A 16,993-nucleotide genomic window follows, 5' to 3' on the forward strand; every position below is an offset into this window, starting at 1 on the left:
TTCTATTCTACTCTATTCTATTCTATTCTAAAGACAGAATGCTCCAACTATGACAGCAAACAAGAGGAAAACCTTCTTTGCACAAAATCCAACCTCACCTTCTATAATTTCTTAAACAAAAAACTCAATGACTTGAGACCCCTCCCACCACTAGAAGGAGCGGACAACAAAGAATACTACGATGAAACAGTCAAGCTTGATGATAGGTAACCAAAAAGAACAGTGACAGAAGCTCATCTGCCATCATGTTTAATATTTCATCTTCCCATTGCTTATGAGGAAGAAGAATCTCCTGCTCCTTCCCATATCCACTTCCTTCTGCCACTTGCCTTCAAATAATTGTCTTAGAGACATTCTTTCTGGGTACCTTTGGTAACATGCCATTGGGACAATGAAATTGCTGTTCCAGGTGAGCTCCGAATTGTGCCTTTGATCACAGCCTCTTGCAGTCCACCATCCATAATAGCTGCCTTTTTATTTGATTTAGAATTGAAGGACCTTTGGCCCAAATTTCCCCATAGGATTCTTCTCCCTAAATGTCAGCAGTTAAATACTTGATGCATTTATCAGCAGACTAAAGATTATGCTTTGTTTTGTATTGGATACCAAATATAATTTTTTCTGGAACTGATGCAATGTTTTGAAATGTTTTTAACATTTTATAATGAAAGGTTAAAGTATTTTATATTTGTTGACTAGCAGCTTATTAGATTTTGTTCTTGATCCCTGACCAAATCAAATCTGATGGTAACATTTGAAATTTGGACATATGTTCATTAAGGGGCCATGAAAATCCCAGACATATTTAATTATACATATAATTACAGCAGCTAGGATTGTATATGCATAATGTTAGAAATTGAATAGGATATCAACAGAAAGGGAAGTTTTGAGAAAAATTATGGATTGTGCAGAGATGGGTAGATTGACTTTGAAACTTAAAGATAAACAAGACTCGGATTATTATAAAATTTGGGGGAAGTTTTATGATTGGATAGAAAATTAAGAGATAAGTATGTATTAATAAATGGTTAATTTTGGGAACAATTAAAACATGAGAATTTGATTTAAATTTTGGAAGCCAGATGGCAAAGATGAGAAATGGTGGTAGCACTATATAATGATATAACACAAAATTTACTTATTATTTAGATTTTAAACATATAGAACTTTATTTTATGAAGTAGGTGATATATTATGAATAGTTAATTTTACCAAAGATATATATATATATATAGAATTTTTAATTAGCTATATGATACAATATTAAAATTTACATAAAAGAGATTTTATTATTCTTTGCATTGATGTAATGTAACTTTTTATAGTATGATGGAGAGGAACAATTTTTATTTAGATTTTAAAGAATTGATAATGCATAAAATTAATAGAAAATTTTAGACAAGGAGAGATAGGAGCCTTCATTGAGTGAGAAAATAAAAGTTTATATATGATTGATTTTAAACATTGTTGTGTTTATAATTATATATTGTTTTACCTTATGATGGAGAAAATAAAAAAAAATCTTCTCCCTAAAAATCTATGAGGTCCCTTATATAAGCAAGGAAAATAAATTAAACTGTAAGAGAACAGGAAAGAATTTAACACCAACAAGGTGTTGAAGACAGAGATAAGAAGAAAACTAATACATATATTGACTGTGTTCATACCGCATAGAACATCATAATTGTTTAATCATGATTTATTAAATAGATCACAAATCTATTGGGATTCAAACAACATGGGTGTTGAGGAGAAGGTACTTTGATTCATAATTGTCCTGGGACAGTTTTGGGGTAACACTGCCTCTCCCTCCTCTGCTAGTACTGACAGAATTAGTAAGTTCAATACAATACTGTATCTCGAATGTATTGCGTAAATCAGCCAACAGTCTAAATTTCTTTTACAGAATGACATTTGAGAATCTCACTGTAGGGCATGTAGAGCCACCACCTGGACAAACTGTGTGATTGCATTTATGTATTATTTTCCAGATAGGTAGTCATGTTAACCTTTCACAGCAAATTCAATGGGATAGGGCTATCAGAACTGAATAGTATACATCTAGAAGACCACTACCAGGTAGCAGAGTGCTCGCTTCTCTGTAAGTAGAGTAAGAGAAGTAAGAAGAGAAGCGAGCACTCCGCAAAGCCAGAGCTGCAAATGCAAATGCTGTGACAATGGTGCCCACACGTCTGCCCAACATGTGGCAGAACATTTCGTGCCCCTATAGGACTTACCAGCCATCTGCGGACACATTGTGTACAGCCCACAACCCATTAGATGTCAAGGTCCTCCTCGAACACAATGGACAAGAATCACCAAGTAGCAAGGAGTTAACCTTTTATGGATATCTTGATTGTGTGGTAGTTATCAGGATCTCACAGCTCGTGCCTGGTAGCCCCCAAAACCTCTTTTCAAATGCACCTAAAGATTAGCCATGCACCAGCAAAGTTTTTGTTTTCAGTTGCAATTGATTGGAGCATCCACAGGTGGGTAATGATTCAGGAGACTGAGTTGTAACAATTTCCTGGTCGCGCCCCTCTGCTTAGCTGACTCCTTCAGTTTTTAACAGGCAAGGAAAGCATCTATAACCAAGACCACCACCTCAGACACCGGACCACCAAAAACCAACTAATTCAGGAGGGAGTGGATACTCCAGCCAAGCAACTAGAATGAACGTATCATGTAGAACTAACGTTCCTTCTCAGTTGCGATTGGCTGGAACATCCAAATGTGGATATTGACTTCCATTGCTAGGAGGCTGAGTTGTAAAAAATTATTATTATTATTAATATTATTATTATTATTATCATCGTCATCATTTATTATTATTATTATTATTATTATTATTATTATTATTATTAATTGGACTTGTATCTTCGGGACCATCTTCTGCCTCATGTATCCCAGTGGTCAGTTAGGTCCCACAGAGGCGGCCTTGTCCAGGTCCCGTCGGCCAGACAATGTCGGCTGGCAGGGCCTAGGGGAAGAGCCTTCTCTGTGGTGGCCCTAGCCCTCTAGAACCAACTCCCTCCATAGATACGAACCGCCCCCTCCCTCATGGTCTTTTCTAAAGCTTTGAAAACCTATCTCTCTCGGTGTGCATGGGGGCCGTGAATGATGAGATTGTCTACGGACAATACTAGATATGATTGGATGAATGTGTGTGATTGTACATGGGGTTTTAAAATATTTTTTTGGGTAAATTTCCATAATCTTTTATAGTTATTTAGATTTCTTACATATTGTTGTATTTAATGTTGTACGCCGCCCTTAGTCGCCTCGAGAAGGGCAGCATCGAAATCTAATAAATAAATAAATAATGCCGCCCCCTCTGTGGACTTAGTCAATTTCCTGGTCAGATGTAACAATTTCCTCCCTCTGCTTAGCTGACTCCTTCAATTAAGAAAGGAGATGTGTTTTCCAATTAGCTCCAGTTAATTGAAGTCAATATCACACAGTGCTTTGGATTTTGTTTCTTTCCTCATTTTCCACTTTTTCAAACTGCCGTAGTTCTTGAGTCCATCCTGGCCGAAAACAAGGACAAGCGGAAGGTCTTGCCTTCCCAACAGAGGCATCCAGATCGCAGAACCACCCCTTATGGACAGAGGCGATTCTATCACTTGTTCGAGTCTGACTACCAGGCTCCACATTATCACCGCCCATGTGTGCAGGGCTCTGAACATTCACAGGACAGAACTGGTTCCTGTGATGGGGCCAGGATTCATAGAAACATAGAAGATTGACGGCAGAAAAAGCCCTCATGGTCTATCTAGTCTGCCCTTATACTATTTCCTGTATTTTATCTTAGGATGGGTATATGTTTATCTCAAGCATGTTTAAATTCAGTTACTGTGGATTTACCAACCACGTCTGCTGGAAGTTTGTTCCAAGCATCTACTACTTTCAGTAAAATAATATTTTCTCATGTTGCTTTTGATCTTTCCCCCAACTACACTCAGATTGTGTCCCCTTATTCTTGTATTCATTTTCCTATTAAAAACACTTCCCTCCTGAACCTTATTTAACCCTTTAACATATTTAAATGTTTCGATCATGTTCCCCCCTTTCCCTTCTGTCCTCCAGACTATACAGATTGAGTTCATTAAGTCTTTCCTGATAAGTTTTATGCTTAAGACCTCCCACCATTCTTGTAGCCCATCTTTGGACCCGTTCAATTTTGTCAATATCTTTTTGTAGGTGAGGTCTCCCAAACTGAACACAGTATTCCAAATGTGGTCTCACCAGTGCTCTATATAGCGGGATCACAATCTCCCTCTTCTTGCTTGTTCCTTTAAAAAAAATTATTATTATTATTTATTAGATTTGTATGCTGCCCCTCTCCATAGACTCGGGGCGGCTCACCACACAATAAAACAATTCGTAACAAATCTAATAATTTAAAAAACATTTAAAAAACCCTATTATTAAGCAGACATACATACAAACATACCATACATAAATTGTATAGGCCTGGGGGAGATATCTCAGTTCCCCTATGCCTGGCGGCAAAGGTGGGTTTTAAGGCATTTACGAAAGGCAAGGAGAGTGGGGGCAGTTGTAATCTCTGGGGGGAGCTGGTTCCAGAGAGTCAGGGCCGCCACAGAGAAGGCTTTTCCCCTGGGACCCGCCAAACGACATTGTTTAGTCGACGGGACCCGGAGAAGGCCAACTCTGTGGGACCTAATCGGTCGCTGGGATTCGTGCAGCAGAAGGCGATCCCGGAGATATTCTGGTCCGATGCCATGAAGGGCTTTATAGGTCATGACCAGCAGTTTGAATTGTCACTGGAAATTGATCGGCAACCAATGCAGACTGCGGAGTGTTGGTGTAAGCAGCCTTTTTGAAGGGGCTACAGCAAGTCCTCCCACAGGACTAAGTAATACCCAGTCTGATCTTCCTATTGGGGAGGGGGGATTCATCAATTTACTTACTTACTTATTTAATTTAACAGGATTTATATGCCACCCAACTCCAGTGGACTCTGGGCGGCTAACAAGACAGTGTAAAAGTTGTAATATGACAATAAGGGTGTAGAAACAAATAATAGCCTCCTCACTATCGAACTCAGGTCCCAGTTGCACTGGCCGCTCGCACATCACCTCAGCTTGTACAAACCTCCCAAGTAGAGTGGGGGGTGTCCTCCAGAGCACCTTTGAAAGTGATTGATTTTTAATGTGGTAGAAGAAGTAATGAGAGATATAAGAAATTGAACATAAACTAAATCATGTTTAATTTTGGGCTAGTTCCTGGTATGTCCCTCAAAATCCAAATGTGCATTTCACACACACACACACAAAAAGGCTCTACACAAGAGTTAAAGGTTATTACTCTCTTGGGGGCCATAGTGATATGAGGATTGTTAGGCAGAGATATCATGGTCTCATAACTACTTTTGTCAATCTATTTGCTACAGTAGCTTATTCTGATCATTGCCATTCAGCCATTCATGTAGAAAAGACATGACAGGCAGGTCAAAAAGGTGGCATTTCTAAAGGTGTGGTATAGTCTTCTTCCTTTATGTCAGTGCTTTAACACAGTCATTGTTTAGTGCCACATTCCAGATTTTTGCAATTCAGAGTTTTCCATATGCATTGAATTACAACAACCGTCTTCAACAAGGATGTGTGGTTTCCTTTCACAGTACAGAGGATTACGGTAGATCAGGGGTGTCAAACTTGATTTAATTGAAGGCTGCATCAGAGTTGTGTTTGATCTTGAGGGTTGGCGGGTGTTGTTGTTTTATATGAGTATTCCAAGATCTTAGACAGAGTGAGAGTTGTCTGCAAGGTCTTGTCTATTCAGCTTGTATTTGGTGTTCTGATTCTTTTTGCCAGTGTGTAGGACAGAGCATTTGTTGGTTGAGATTTGAAATTGCCAGATGTTTGACCATTCAAAGTCAAGGTCTTTTGCAGTGTTATCGGAGGTGTTGAAGAATTTTACATCCTCAGCAAAGAGAACGCAGTTGCTTATAATGTGATTGCAAAGGTCATTTTTATAGAGTATGAAGAGAGTTGGTCCTAGTCCGCTGCCTTGGGTGCACCGCTGTTAACCAAATTATACTTGGACTATATCATTTCATGTTGTAAAGTCATACTTACTGTGTGATTGAGTAATTCTGATGCTGGGAAGCGAAATTAGTAATTTTATAATAATAAGTGATATACACCAAATATGGCTTCATACACCATATTAATGCAGAGCAATAATAATAATAATTAATAATAATTTCTTGTAGAAAATCCTGGGGCTTCGCAAATATGGTATGCTGTAAACCATGATTTGCAGAACAAAATGATTGCAATTACCCTAAGCAAAAACCACAGAAATCAGATTATGGTTCAGTGCAACAGTATTGATTAATCAGAGCAACCTGATTAATCAATACTTCGAGCATAATAATTCAATGTTAAAAATTTAAATAGCTAAAAGATGTCATGAATAACACAACTGGGTATATTTCAGCATCAGGAAATCTTGCACAAAGTATTGTTAATGGGAGGCTAAGATCTTAAGTGTGAGATCCTACATTTTAGAACATTTTGGTGAGTTTATGGCAAGAATGTACATTACTTTAAAAGACCTTTGGTCCTTGCATTAATGCAATGAATCTGGCAATGGGATATCTTTAGAAACAGATGGGATGGCAGGCCATACAAGTGATGGCTTCGGCCTGACATGGGATATATTTAGAAACAGAAGCTTTCAGGCAACGTACAAACTCGAGGGACACAATCTGAACATTTGATGTGCACATTTCAGCACTTATAACACAACAAAATAATAAAAGGCAATATTGTAAACTTGTTAAATGAAAGCAAGTTTATTGTGCCAAGTGTATGTGACCTAAACAAATACACATATAAATATAAACACAAACTTGGAGATGTTAAGCTGTAGAACCATCAGAAGGCTCTTTAATAACCCTATTGTAGATTTTATTGTAACAAAATGATGACAAAAACAGTAGTTGCTATTGTGGTCTTGGGTTGCCGGGGAAAACAATTCCATTCAAAAATTGAAAAATTAATAACTATAACAGCATGCAGAAGCAAGAAGACTCAACCATAGGAGCCCACTCTCCTTAATTTAGCACTTGGTGACACCTTGAATCTCACTGCTTCTATGTAAAGTGAAAGTAGCACATACTCTATTATGTAATTTCATATGACTGGAGGAAGGTAGTATCCAGTGTTCAGAAATTGCTCCCATAATCATCTCCAAAAATTGCCTCAGTCTCCCTTAACCCAATGTCCTGTAGATGTACTATACTAGTGGTTCTCAACCTTTTTTTTCACCATGAACCCCTCTAAATATCTTTTGTGGTCACACACCATGGCCACGGACTACCAAGATTTAACTTGAACCCGTTATGACATCACAGTCCCCCTCCCCCCAAGATCTGTCGACTAAAGGTCAAGAGCCACTGTAGAATACTATTACAGTATTAGCATATGGCCTTGTTACAATAGTCAGGAGATCTATTGCAGAGTAGTAGTTTGGCTTGCCAAGGTACTAGCCCTATTACACTGGGGAACAATTTGTAACACAATTTCTGTAGAGTTTGATTTTTGAGTTTTTTTATAGTTAATTAGGCATGCTGGTTTCAAAACTGTAGTTAATTTTCTTCTACCACGTCAAGTTTTTTTCTTTACACCTTATAAATATAATATAATTAGGCAACATGAGCATCAAATTGCATTTTTTTACATAGCCGTCTTGCCAACTTCCCAGAAAATTTTGATGCAGTTAGTGATAAGCAGGGTGAGCGATTCCACCAAGATTTGAAGGTCATGGAGGCACGGTATCAAGGTAGATGCGATGTACATAGCATGGCTGACTATTGTTGGAGCATCAAGCGAGAATTGAATACTCCAGAAAAATCTATAAGTGAAAATTTTTACCTTAATATGTTTAATTACTATTTGATTTTTTAAAAACTATTTGTATGAACACAATTTAACTTGCAGTAACTATTATAGCCTTTGTATTAACAAAATTATTATTTGTAAACAGTATATTTGTTAAGTTTTTACTTTACTTTATATGCACAATTTGTATGACTTTTGGGGGTATCCTGTAGCTTAAAAAGTTGATTTGATAGATAAAATTTTTGGGTCTTTTTGGTTCCAGAGGCAAAAAAGTTAGTTGAAAACAAGTCACAGATTTAAGATAACGAAAATGCTGTTCCCCAGTGTTATAGGACATGCTTGTGTGGTTCCCAAGATGTACCACAAGAGGGCAAGCTGGCTTCACACCAGAAAGAATGAGGAGGAGTTCTTCCTGCAGCATCATTCAAGGCCCTTCTCTCTTCCCATTGCCACCTCACAAATGGGTTCCACAAGCAGAAATCATCAGGAATCTGACTCCTGAGCAGATTACAAGCTCGTCTCTGCACCAAAGTGGTACCTACCTATCTACTTGCATAGAATATGTTTTTGAAATCTTAAGTGAATAAAAGCTGAGGCAAGTGACAGGACTTCACCCTGTGGCGCAATGCTTGGGCTCAAATTCCTGAAGCTGAGACCATCTCCAGTGTCATTTAGCCACCTTTAATAGTGACTAAATTAAAGTGATTTAAATTAAATTAGTAGTGATAGTGATTTAAATTAAATTAGTAATTAAAGGTGTGGTCGTGCAATATGCCTGGAGCACTTTTTCTCCATCTTAGTAATTGTAAAAAAACTCTCAGTATTCCCCAGCCACATAGTTTAAAGATGCCAAGGCTGGAAGAAACTGCTGTGAAGCAGGGGTGGGTTCTAACTTACCTAGCCCTAATCCGCATGGCCACGTGGATTAGGGCTAGGTAAGCAAAATTTAGCTTCTGCACATGTGCAGAAGCAAAAAACAAGATGGCGGTGCCCACGGACTGACACAGAAGAATTGACTCAGTGACATCATCATCGGTTTACTAACGGTTTTAGAGAACCAGTTAGAACCAGTAGAAATCCACCTCTGTTGTGAAGGCACCTGCCTTGGTTGCATTCTTGAGTTCTGTTCAAATTCTGTGATGAACTAAAATATGGGCAAAGTTACCTTCTTGTTTCAAATACCTATGCTTGCTTTTTTAAACCTGTCACTTTCTGGACTTCTGGCGTTCGTAATTCCCCATTATTCTAACTGTCATAGGCAAAAGCTTTCATGTGGTGGCCTTGAAAAGGCAGATGCTTCCTAGGTATTTGGGAAGACTGTCTCAACAGATCTGGAGAGGAAATCAAAATTAGCTTTCCAAAGCCCACTACAACATAGCATTAGTTTTATTTCAGCAGGATCTCTCTCAGTCAATATTTTCTTTCCAAATTATAATTGCTAAATTCAGCTTATAAAGTAATTTCTATACCTTCAGTCTCATACGAGTGACTATACAAAAGGGAACAGCTATTTACAAATCTGCAATTCTCTCAAGAATATTTATAAACTATGAAAAATTACTTCAGTTTTTATGATAAAAGGGAATCACATTCCCAATATTAGCGCTAAAAACATTTCCATTAATGTTATACATAGATAACGACAAAAATATACTGTATCCCTAGCCCCAAACACATTTACTACCACCATCACAAAAAAAGAGTAAATTGATTGCATTAATAATAACATTACTTTGGGAGGAAGTTTCCTTGAAAAGAAGTGTTGCAATGCATGTAGTGAGAAAGAAGATGGGGTAAACATGTAAACTAATTCATGTGTTCATGTGGACAATAATTGCATACCTTTGCCACTATGTGGCAGTCAACTATCAGAATAATTATGGTACTAATTTTCTTTAAGACATCTCTTTTGTCTAATCCTTGGAGGAACAAGTCTTGAGTAAAAACAGGAATGTGATATATGTATCTGATAATATCACAAAAATTGTTTGCTTCTACCTGGTGTAAAGTACAGCTCAATCAAATTGAAGGGTGTTGTTAACTCAAACACAAATCTTTGCAAAATCAGGCCTTGCTAGATCCTATTTCCTAAACTGACACATTATCTAGACGTGAGATTGGTGCCATAAAACTTTCAATATTTTCTGTGATAAATTCAAAGGATGAGTGTGATAGCTTCAATTTGTTCCAGCTCTGTGTTAGATCGTATCTCCTTCACCTTGTGTTGATCAATTTTGTCCATCAGGAGTTGACTCCATGGCCCCAAAGTAGCAGAAAAATATTTTGGGATTAGAATTTTGTATAAGGCACAGGCTAAGGGTGCTTTCAAGTCTGGATATAGTATGTATTTGAGTATTAATTACTCCCTATCAAGTACCTCCAGACAAAAATTAACTGCACCCTATTACTATGGCTTCTTTCAATAGCTGATGTCACTGAATAGCATGCTTTTTATTTTTTCTGTCTTGCCACACCACCTGCAGAGGAAAGGAAAAGTCTATTTTTAGTACCACTTTGACAGTACATCTTTCAAGCAGCCATTTTGCATTATCTATAGATTCCATTCAAACTGCAATTTGCTTAGCTTTAATACTATGTCTGCACTGTGATGGCGAAACTTTTTCTCCTCGGGTGCCGAAAGAGCGCACATGTATGCTATCGTGCATGCACGAGTGCTCACACCCATAATTCAATGCCTGGGGAGGGCAAAAACAGCTTCCCCTGCTCCCTGTAGGACCTCTGGAGGATGGAAATGGCCTGTTTCTCAACTTCTGGTGGGCCCAGTAGGCTTGTGTTTTACCCTCCCCAGACTCCAAAGGCTTCCCTGGAGCCATGGGAGGGTAAAAACATCCTCCCCCATTCCCCCAGAGGTTCTCTGGAAGCCAAAAATACCCTCCCAGAGCTTCTGTGTGAGCCAAAAATCAGCTGGCTGGCCCACACATGCACATTGGAGCTGAGCTAGTGCAATGGCTCGCGTTCAAGGAGATATGGCTCTGCATGCCACCTGTGGCACCTGTGCCATAGGTTCGCCATCACTGGTCTAGACCATTCTCTGGGCTCATCAGCTAAGGATTATAATGGTCCAAAAATGTCCACGCTGGAAATAATAATGAAACATGAAGAGATTTAATTTTAAATTTTGATTCCAAATGAATGCGTTATTGGCAGAGCTAAGAATGAAGAGTTAAGGTTTTTCTATCTAGCCATTCTGAGCATCTCCTCAGCGTTTGGAACAAACTATTGCATGTTCAGCAACCTATCTGTCTTGCTATTTAGCATTTTATAAACCCTCCAGATAAATTTTCTTCAGGTTTCTTGGTCCTTGTTCACCTAGTTGATCCTTGATCCTTGTTGTTGTTGGTGGGTTGCCTTTGGTGGCCTGAGCTTTCTGCCAGTGAAAATGGGCTCTCAAGCTCCATTTTCGGCTGCGACGGCTTCCTGCAACCTTGTCAACAAAAATGGAGCTTGGGAGGAATTCACGCTGGGAGAGGCCCTGCAGGCCACAGGCCATCCACTGTTTCTAGTTGGCCCTGAGGGCCAGATTTGGCCCACCAGCCTTGAGTTTGACACCCCTGCTCTGTAAATTTAAAGAGGTATAGATGTCCCCTGCAACACTGAATACTTTATAGCTGTAAATACTTTTGTTAGAAGGTACTTTGTGGAGAGAGAAGTATTGAAAAGGAAAACTTCTCAATAGATTGTTGTTGAATGGAGGGAAAAGGGGCCCTGGTTAAAAATAATGGACAGTTGTTGGAATCCTCACTGGAAAATGTTCCACATAAATTTTCATTTCTGATAATACACTGAAAGAAGAAAAACAGATGAATGGATAAAACAAGCATGTTGATTACATAGTAAAGCATTTGAAAGTCACATGTCATTTGATTGGTTTATGTTATGGCTGCTTGCAATCAGAAGACAAAGAAGAAAGTAATGCAGTTGCAGGAATGGCCAACTTCTTGTCTGAAAACAAATGGAAACTGATTCTGAAGAGTAATTAAGAATTTTTAGGGTGCTAAGAACATGATCCAGATCCAGTTGCTAGGATGTAACTTGCAAGGCTGAACCTTGCCTTCTACCCATGGAGAGGGAGATCTGCAAAATCCTAAAGCAATTTCCTAAGGACCACTGGATTTTACAGTAGTGCAGAATGATCAATAAATATTCTACAACATCAAAGCCATCTTCAACAAAGACAATGGGACTGAAGGATTGTGTTAGGACAGGAATCTTTTCCCCCCCAAAGCCCTTGTCCACCCTTATTTTGATTCTGTAGCGAAGATGACCATACCTGAAATTGCATTTTTATAGAATTTCAGAGAATGGAAAATGAGGACCAGACAAAAGGAAGAACGTTTGCTATTACCCAACACGTCTAACAACATTGAACAACTGAACAAGAGGCAATGCTTTCCTCCAAGTAAATGACATTTGGCTGACACAAAAGACCCAAAGCCTGGAGTCTTGCTGGTGGATTCCAGTAGTACAGAAATTGAGCTCAGATAGCAAATCACCCAAAATAAGAAGCATTGTATTAAAAAAGAAATAACATAGTGCGTATAATTAGCTACAAGAAGCATAGCTTTATGTAGTGATGATCAACAACTTCATTAGGGGTGTGAGATCCCAACGCAATGGTTAGTCACATACAGCAGCAGCCCTGACGGTTTACATACCTCACTGTATCTCACAAACTCTTTTTGTTTTTTTATCTCCAGTATCAACCATCGCTTTTAAATCAGTGTCAACCACTGCTTTCAAATAAAAGAGAAGACAACTAAATGTAGCCACAAGATGTTAGCAAATACCACTGTAATATCACAGTCATGGGATAACAATCGGTGGGCAAGGACACAAGGGTCTCTCTAGGTCAGGGGTCCCCAACCCCGGTGCCAGAAACTGGGCCATGCAAACAAGCGAAGCCCCATCCATGGGATACAGGCAGCACGTGAAACTATGCCCCCTTTGGCTCATGGAGAAACTTCTCTCCATGGAACTGGTCCCTGGTGCCTGAAAGATTGGGGGTTGCTGCTCTAGATTAATGGCATTTTAGTCAATTAAGTGTTTGAATAAACCACATGCGCATGTGAATACAGCGGTAGCGCTGAAACAAAAAGCAAATTCATTATTTATCAAATGTATGGATATTCTGGGGAATCCAGAGCATGATACCATGGCCTTTTGAGACTGAAGGGTGCCAATACAATGGATATGCACCAGGCGCTATAACAGAGAAGGCATTCCACTTGAGGGCCAAGTTAGTAGGGAACGTTTGCATAAAAATGATCCATGTCATCTACACTTTTGTAAATACTTTCATTCATATAATGCACTCCACCCCAAACCTTCAGTTGATGATTTAACAAATTAAACAGTCTATCTGTGATGTGAATGACCTTTCCAAATTTGCATCCTTCCAGATAGTTTGGATGGTGTCTGCCATCAGTCCTCCCTATTGGGCATGCTAGCTCAAGTTGTAGCTCAAAATATCTGGAAGGTTACAAGGTGAGGAGGTCCTCTTGATTCGTCCCTAACGTTCAAAGACCACCAATGAAAATGCCTTACTTGAATGGCCCTTGCTGTGCCTCTTTTTCTTCTTGCGCTTTGATGAACTTCTTTGCCCATCTTTTCCAGCTTGGGCATGCTCTGAAGGTACTGTCGCTGAATATGAAGAATCAGTTACTGGGTCTTCTGAGAAGGACTTATCCTGGGACGTGTCGAACAAGGAGTCTGAGGAAGGGTCTTCATTGACTTTAGATGCTTCTGGCAGGGCCAAAGTTTCAAGGGCCCTTTCTTGAGCGGTTGTGAGTGTGTTTCCAGATATTTTTTCTCCTATGTCCTCATTTCTATGAATACTGTTTACCTGGTCATTCGAATTTAAATGGTTCCCTGAGCCATCAGGTTCAGTTCTACTAGCTGGGTCCCCTGAGTCAACTTCATCTGCTTTAATATTCAGGCTGTTGGAATGTCCCGAGCTACCACTTGTAAACTCTAGGAAAGAATTGGAATGAGACAACACTAAATCGTGGTCATTGGCATCGTGAAAGGAACAGGAGTCATTTTTCTCTTGCAAATTTGTTCCATTTGGGGCGTCTCTATTTTCCTCCAAGGCAAAGGAATGTAATGAGGCCTTTTCTGGATCTGTCTGGGCTGGAGAAGCGATGCCATTCTCAATGGCATCAGGCGGCCTCTGTACTTTCAATGAGTCAGTAGCCATCTCAGATTTCTCATTTGCGGTAGCCCCTTCTGAAGGCTTTGTATTTTCTACTTGATCCTGGGAATTATTTTGCGGCCTTGAATCATCTTCTTGCTTTGGGTCTTTCACACCCTGAATGCTTTGGTCTGAAAATTAATGATAGCAATAAGAATAAAATCCAATACAAATAGCGGTAGGCTGAGAAAAGTTTCCATACCAACTTTCCCATTAAAAAAAGAAAAGAGTAGGAAGAAAATAGTGACAATGGGGGAATTATTATAATCTCAGTGTGAAAGATTATTTTTATTCTTCTCTTCTGAGCTGTGAGTTTTCCTGTTGTCCCCTTTCTTAGCAGTAAGAAAAATAATGTTGAAATAATGTTGAAATAATGAAAACTCCCCCACCCGTCACTGCAGTGTGCAGCAGTGAATAGATTATATAGGAACTGTAGTTGGAGATGGTAAGATTTTCCTTCTGTTTCCCTCTTTAGTCTTATCATGCTAACTAACTTTGCAATGAACAATGTTAAAAAGAGCCCCTCGCCCATAAAAAAGCCAGGGTCACATTCAGCTTCACTTACCAGAGCTTACAAAACTTTTGCCAGACCCATCCTCGAATACAGCTCATCTTGTTTGGAACCCATATAGCATCTCAGACATTAACACTCGTGAAAATATCCAAAGATACTTCACCAGAAGAGCCCTTCACTCCTCCACTCGAAATAGAATACCCTACAAGACTAGACTTTTAATCCTGGGCCTAGAAAGCTTAGAACTAAGACTCCTTAAACAAGATCTAAGTATTGCCCACAAGATCATATGCTGCAACGTCCTGCCTGTCGGCGACTACTTCAGCTTCAACCACAACAACACAAGAGCACACAACAGATTTAAACTTAATATTAACCGCTCCAAACTTGACTGTAAAAAATATAACTTCAGTAACCGAGTTGTCGAAGCATGGAACTCATTATCAGACTCCATAGTGTCATCCCCAAACCCCCAACACTTTACCCTTAGATTATCTACGGTTGACCTATCCAGATTCCTAAGAGGTCAGTAAGGGGTGAGTACAAGTGCACTAGAGTGCCTTCTGTCCCCTGTCCTATTACTCTCCTATATCTTCTATTCCTATATCTCTTCTTCTATTCTTTCATTGATATGTTCTATTACTATATCTTCTTTTCTATTATTTCTTAGATATATTTTACTATGAGTATCTCCTCTATAACCTTCATCATGTATTTTACTATGTGTATATAGATATATACCCACTAAAACCCTCATTGTGTATTGGACTAAATAAATAAATAAATAAATAAATAAATAAATAAATAAATAAATAAATAAATAAATAAATAAATAAATAAATAAATAAATAATATTTGGAAAGTAAGGATACAAGGCATGTAGCTCTTGTGGGGAATGTTCATGGGGGAAGTTGGTATTACTATCGTGTAGTGGGAGGCCAGCAGAACAGAACCAGCAGTGCCAGTGGTGACTAGATCATCGACTGGCAAGAGATGAGCGTCCTCATTCCATTTCCCTCCAAGTGTAAAGTGCATGCACTTAATACACTACCTGAATGCTAAGGGCATGAATGCTGCTGATTTGTGTGCCCAAGATTTATTTATCCTATCTGAAGGTACCTGCGACATTCCTTCCCTGCCAGATCTAATGGAGCAGGGCAATGTAACTGGGCAGAGGTAGTTCCTCAGATAGCTATAAAGAGTCTTTAAAGGTTAAAATCATCCTCTTGAACTGGACCTGGAAGCAAACTGGGGCCATCAATGGAAACAGATGGAAAGAAGATGGACTTTTGCAGGTTAAGCAAAGAGAAAACGCACAGGAGATTTTCTGATTTTCTGTTCTTACCAATCACTTTTCCTCTCTGAGGTGTGGTTTTCATGGGAGTGTCTGTGCCATTTTTGTTCCTGGTTGTTTTTCGTAGCTGGAATCCCTTTCTTATGTCAGCCAGCAAAGCATCAATAACACACAGCTCCTCTTGTTTGACAGCTCCTTTCTTAACTAGAGTTGGAATTTGGAGAAAAAAAATGTGAGTTGGTCAATCAGATTGAGAATGTAGCTGGACTGGAGGCTCTACATTTCACTGCATTTTATTTTGGGTTCCGTTGACCTGCAAATCAACTTAACAAACAAATTGTGTTTTGAAACCAAATGTTCGTCCTTTGATCAGCACTTTGATCAGCACTGAACCAGCAACTAAACACATTTATGCAAATAATACCAGGGTTCATTTTTTGGGGGGGGGGGGGGAAAGTAACTAGTGTTTTATTGTCTTGCTGTGTGGAAGAATTACAAAAGCATCCCAACTGTTAGCACTATCTCTGCCCATAAAGTAGAAGTCTTGATGACTGGGAGAGAGGGAGCAGAATTATACATTTAGATAGCTTTTAGTAGCTCTCCCTGAAACTTGAGTACAACAGAAGATGCAACTATAGTTCAGATTATTTTGAGAGCAATTACCCGGAAATCTTAATTTTATTTCCTTTCTAATTGTATTATGCTTCAGTGTAGCAAATTATCATATAAAGAGATTATTTTTCCCTTGCATCAAGGCTGCACACATTATTGTATTTATGTCAGATAGTATAGGCACAAGAATAGCATTAAAACATTAAACTGTTTTCAGTTTCTTTGTGTGTGTCTGTCTCTCTGTGTGTATCTCTTTCATGTATATGTGTCTGTCTGTGTCCATCCATCCATCTTATACAGACACATATTTATTTTGATTGTTTTGCTGGCATTATAACTTGCCTGGTATTCAAGCTGATGTGCATAGCATTCCTTTCTTCTTTTTTTCCTGCCTCCAAAAAACCTGTTATGAAATTGGGTGACTGAGAGTCAGGCGAGTCCCTTTTGGAGGAGGAGGAGGACGGGAAGGCTACAACCCAGCCAGGCGC

At 39.0% G+C, this 16,993-nt stretch overlaps 1 protein-coding gene across 4 annotated transcripts in view; it reads right to left on the bottom strand.

Annotated features, from left to right (window-relative positions):
- Nucleotides 1–6,802: 6,802 nt before the first annotated feature.
- The window catches only part of INF2 (inverted formin 2), a 96,913-nt gene continuing 86,722 nt past the window's right edge, over nucleotides 6,803–16,993 (bottom strand). For 2 of the 4 annotated variants that reach the window (XM_070751305.1, XM_070751315.1), the window contains exons 20-23: nucleotides 15,945–16,097; nucleotides 13,440–14,216; nucleotides 12,551–12,628; nucleotides 10,323–10,351 (exon numbers count right to left, since the gene is read on the bottom strand). In XM_070751305.1, coding sequence (XP_070607406.1) covers nucleotides 12,552–12,628; nucleotides 13,440–14,216; nucleotides 15,945–16,097 — 1,007 coding nt within the window. In that variant the 3' untranslated portion in view covers nucleotides 10,323–10,351; nucleotide 12,551. Of the gene's footprint in view, nucleotides 10,352–12,550; nucleotides 12,629–13,439; nucleotides 14,217–15,944; nucleotides 16,098–16,993 lie in introns of all 4 variants that reach the window. The other 2 variants (XM_070751326.1, XM_070751336.1) reach the window with 2 other exon arrangements.

This window comes from Erythrolamprus reginae, chromosome 1 (assembly GCF_031021105.1).
Source record: "Erythrolamprus reginae isolate rEryReg1 chromosome 1, rEryReg1.hap1, whole genome shotgun sequence".
Taxonomy (NCBI): Eukaryota; Metazoa; Chordata; class Lepidosauria; order Squamata; family Dipsadidae; genus Erythrolamprus; species Erythrolamprus reginae.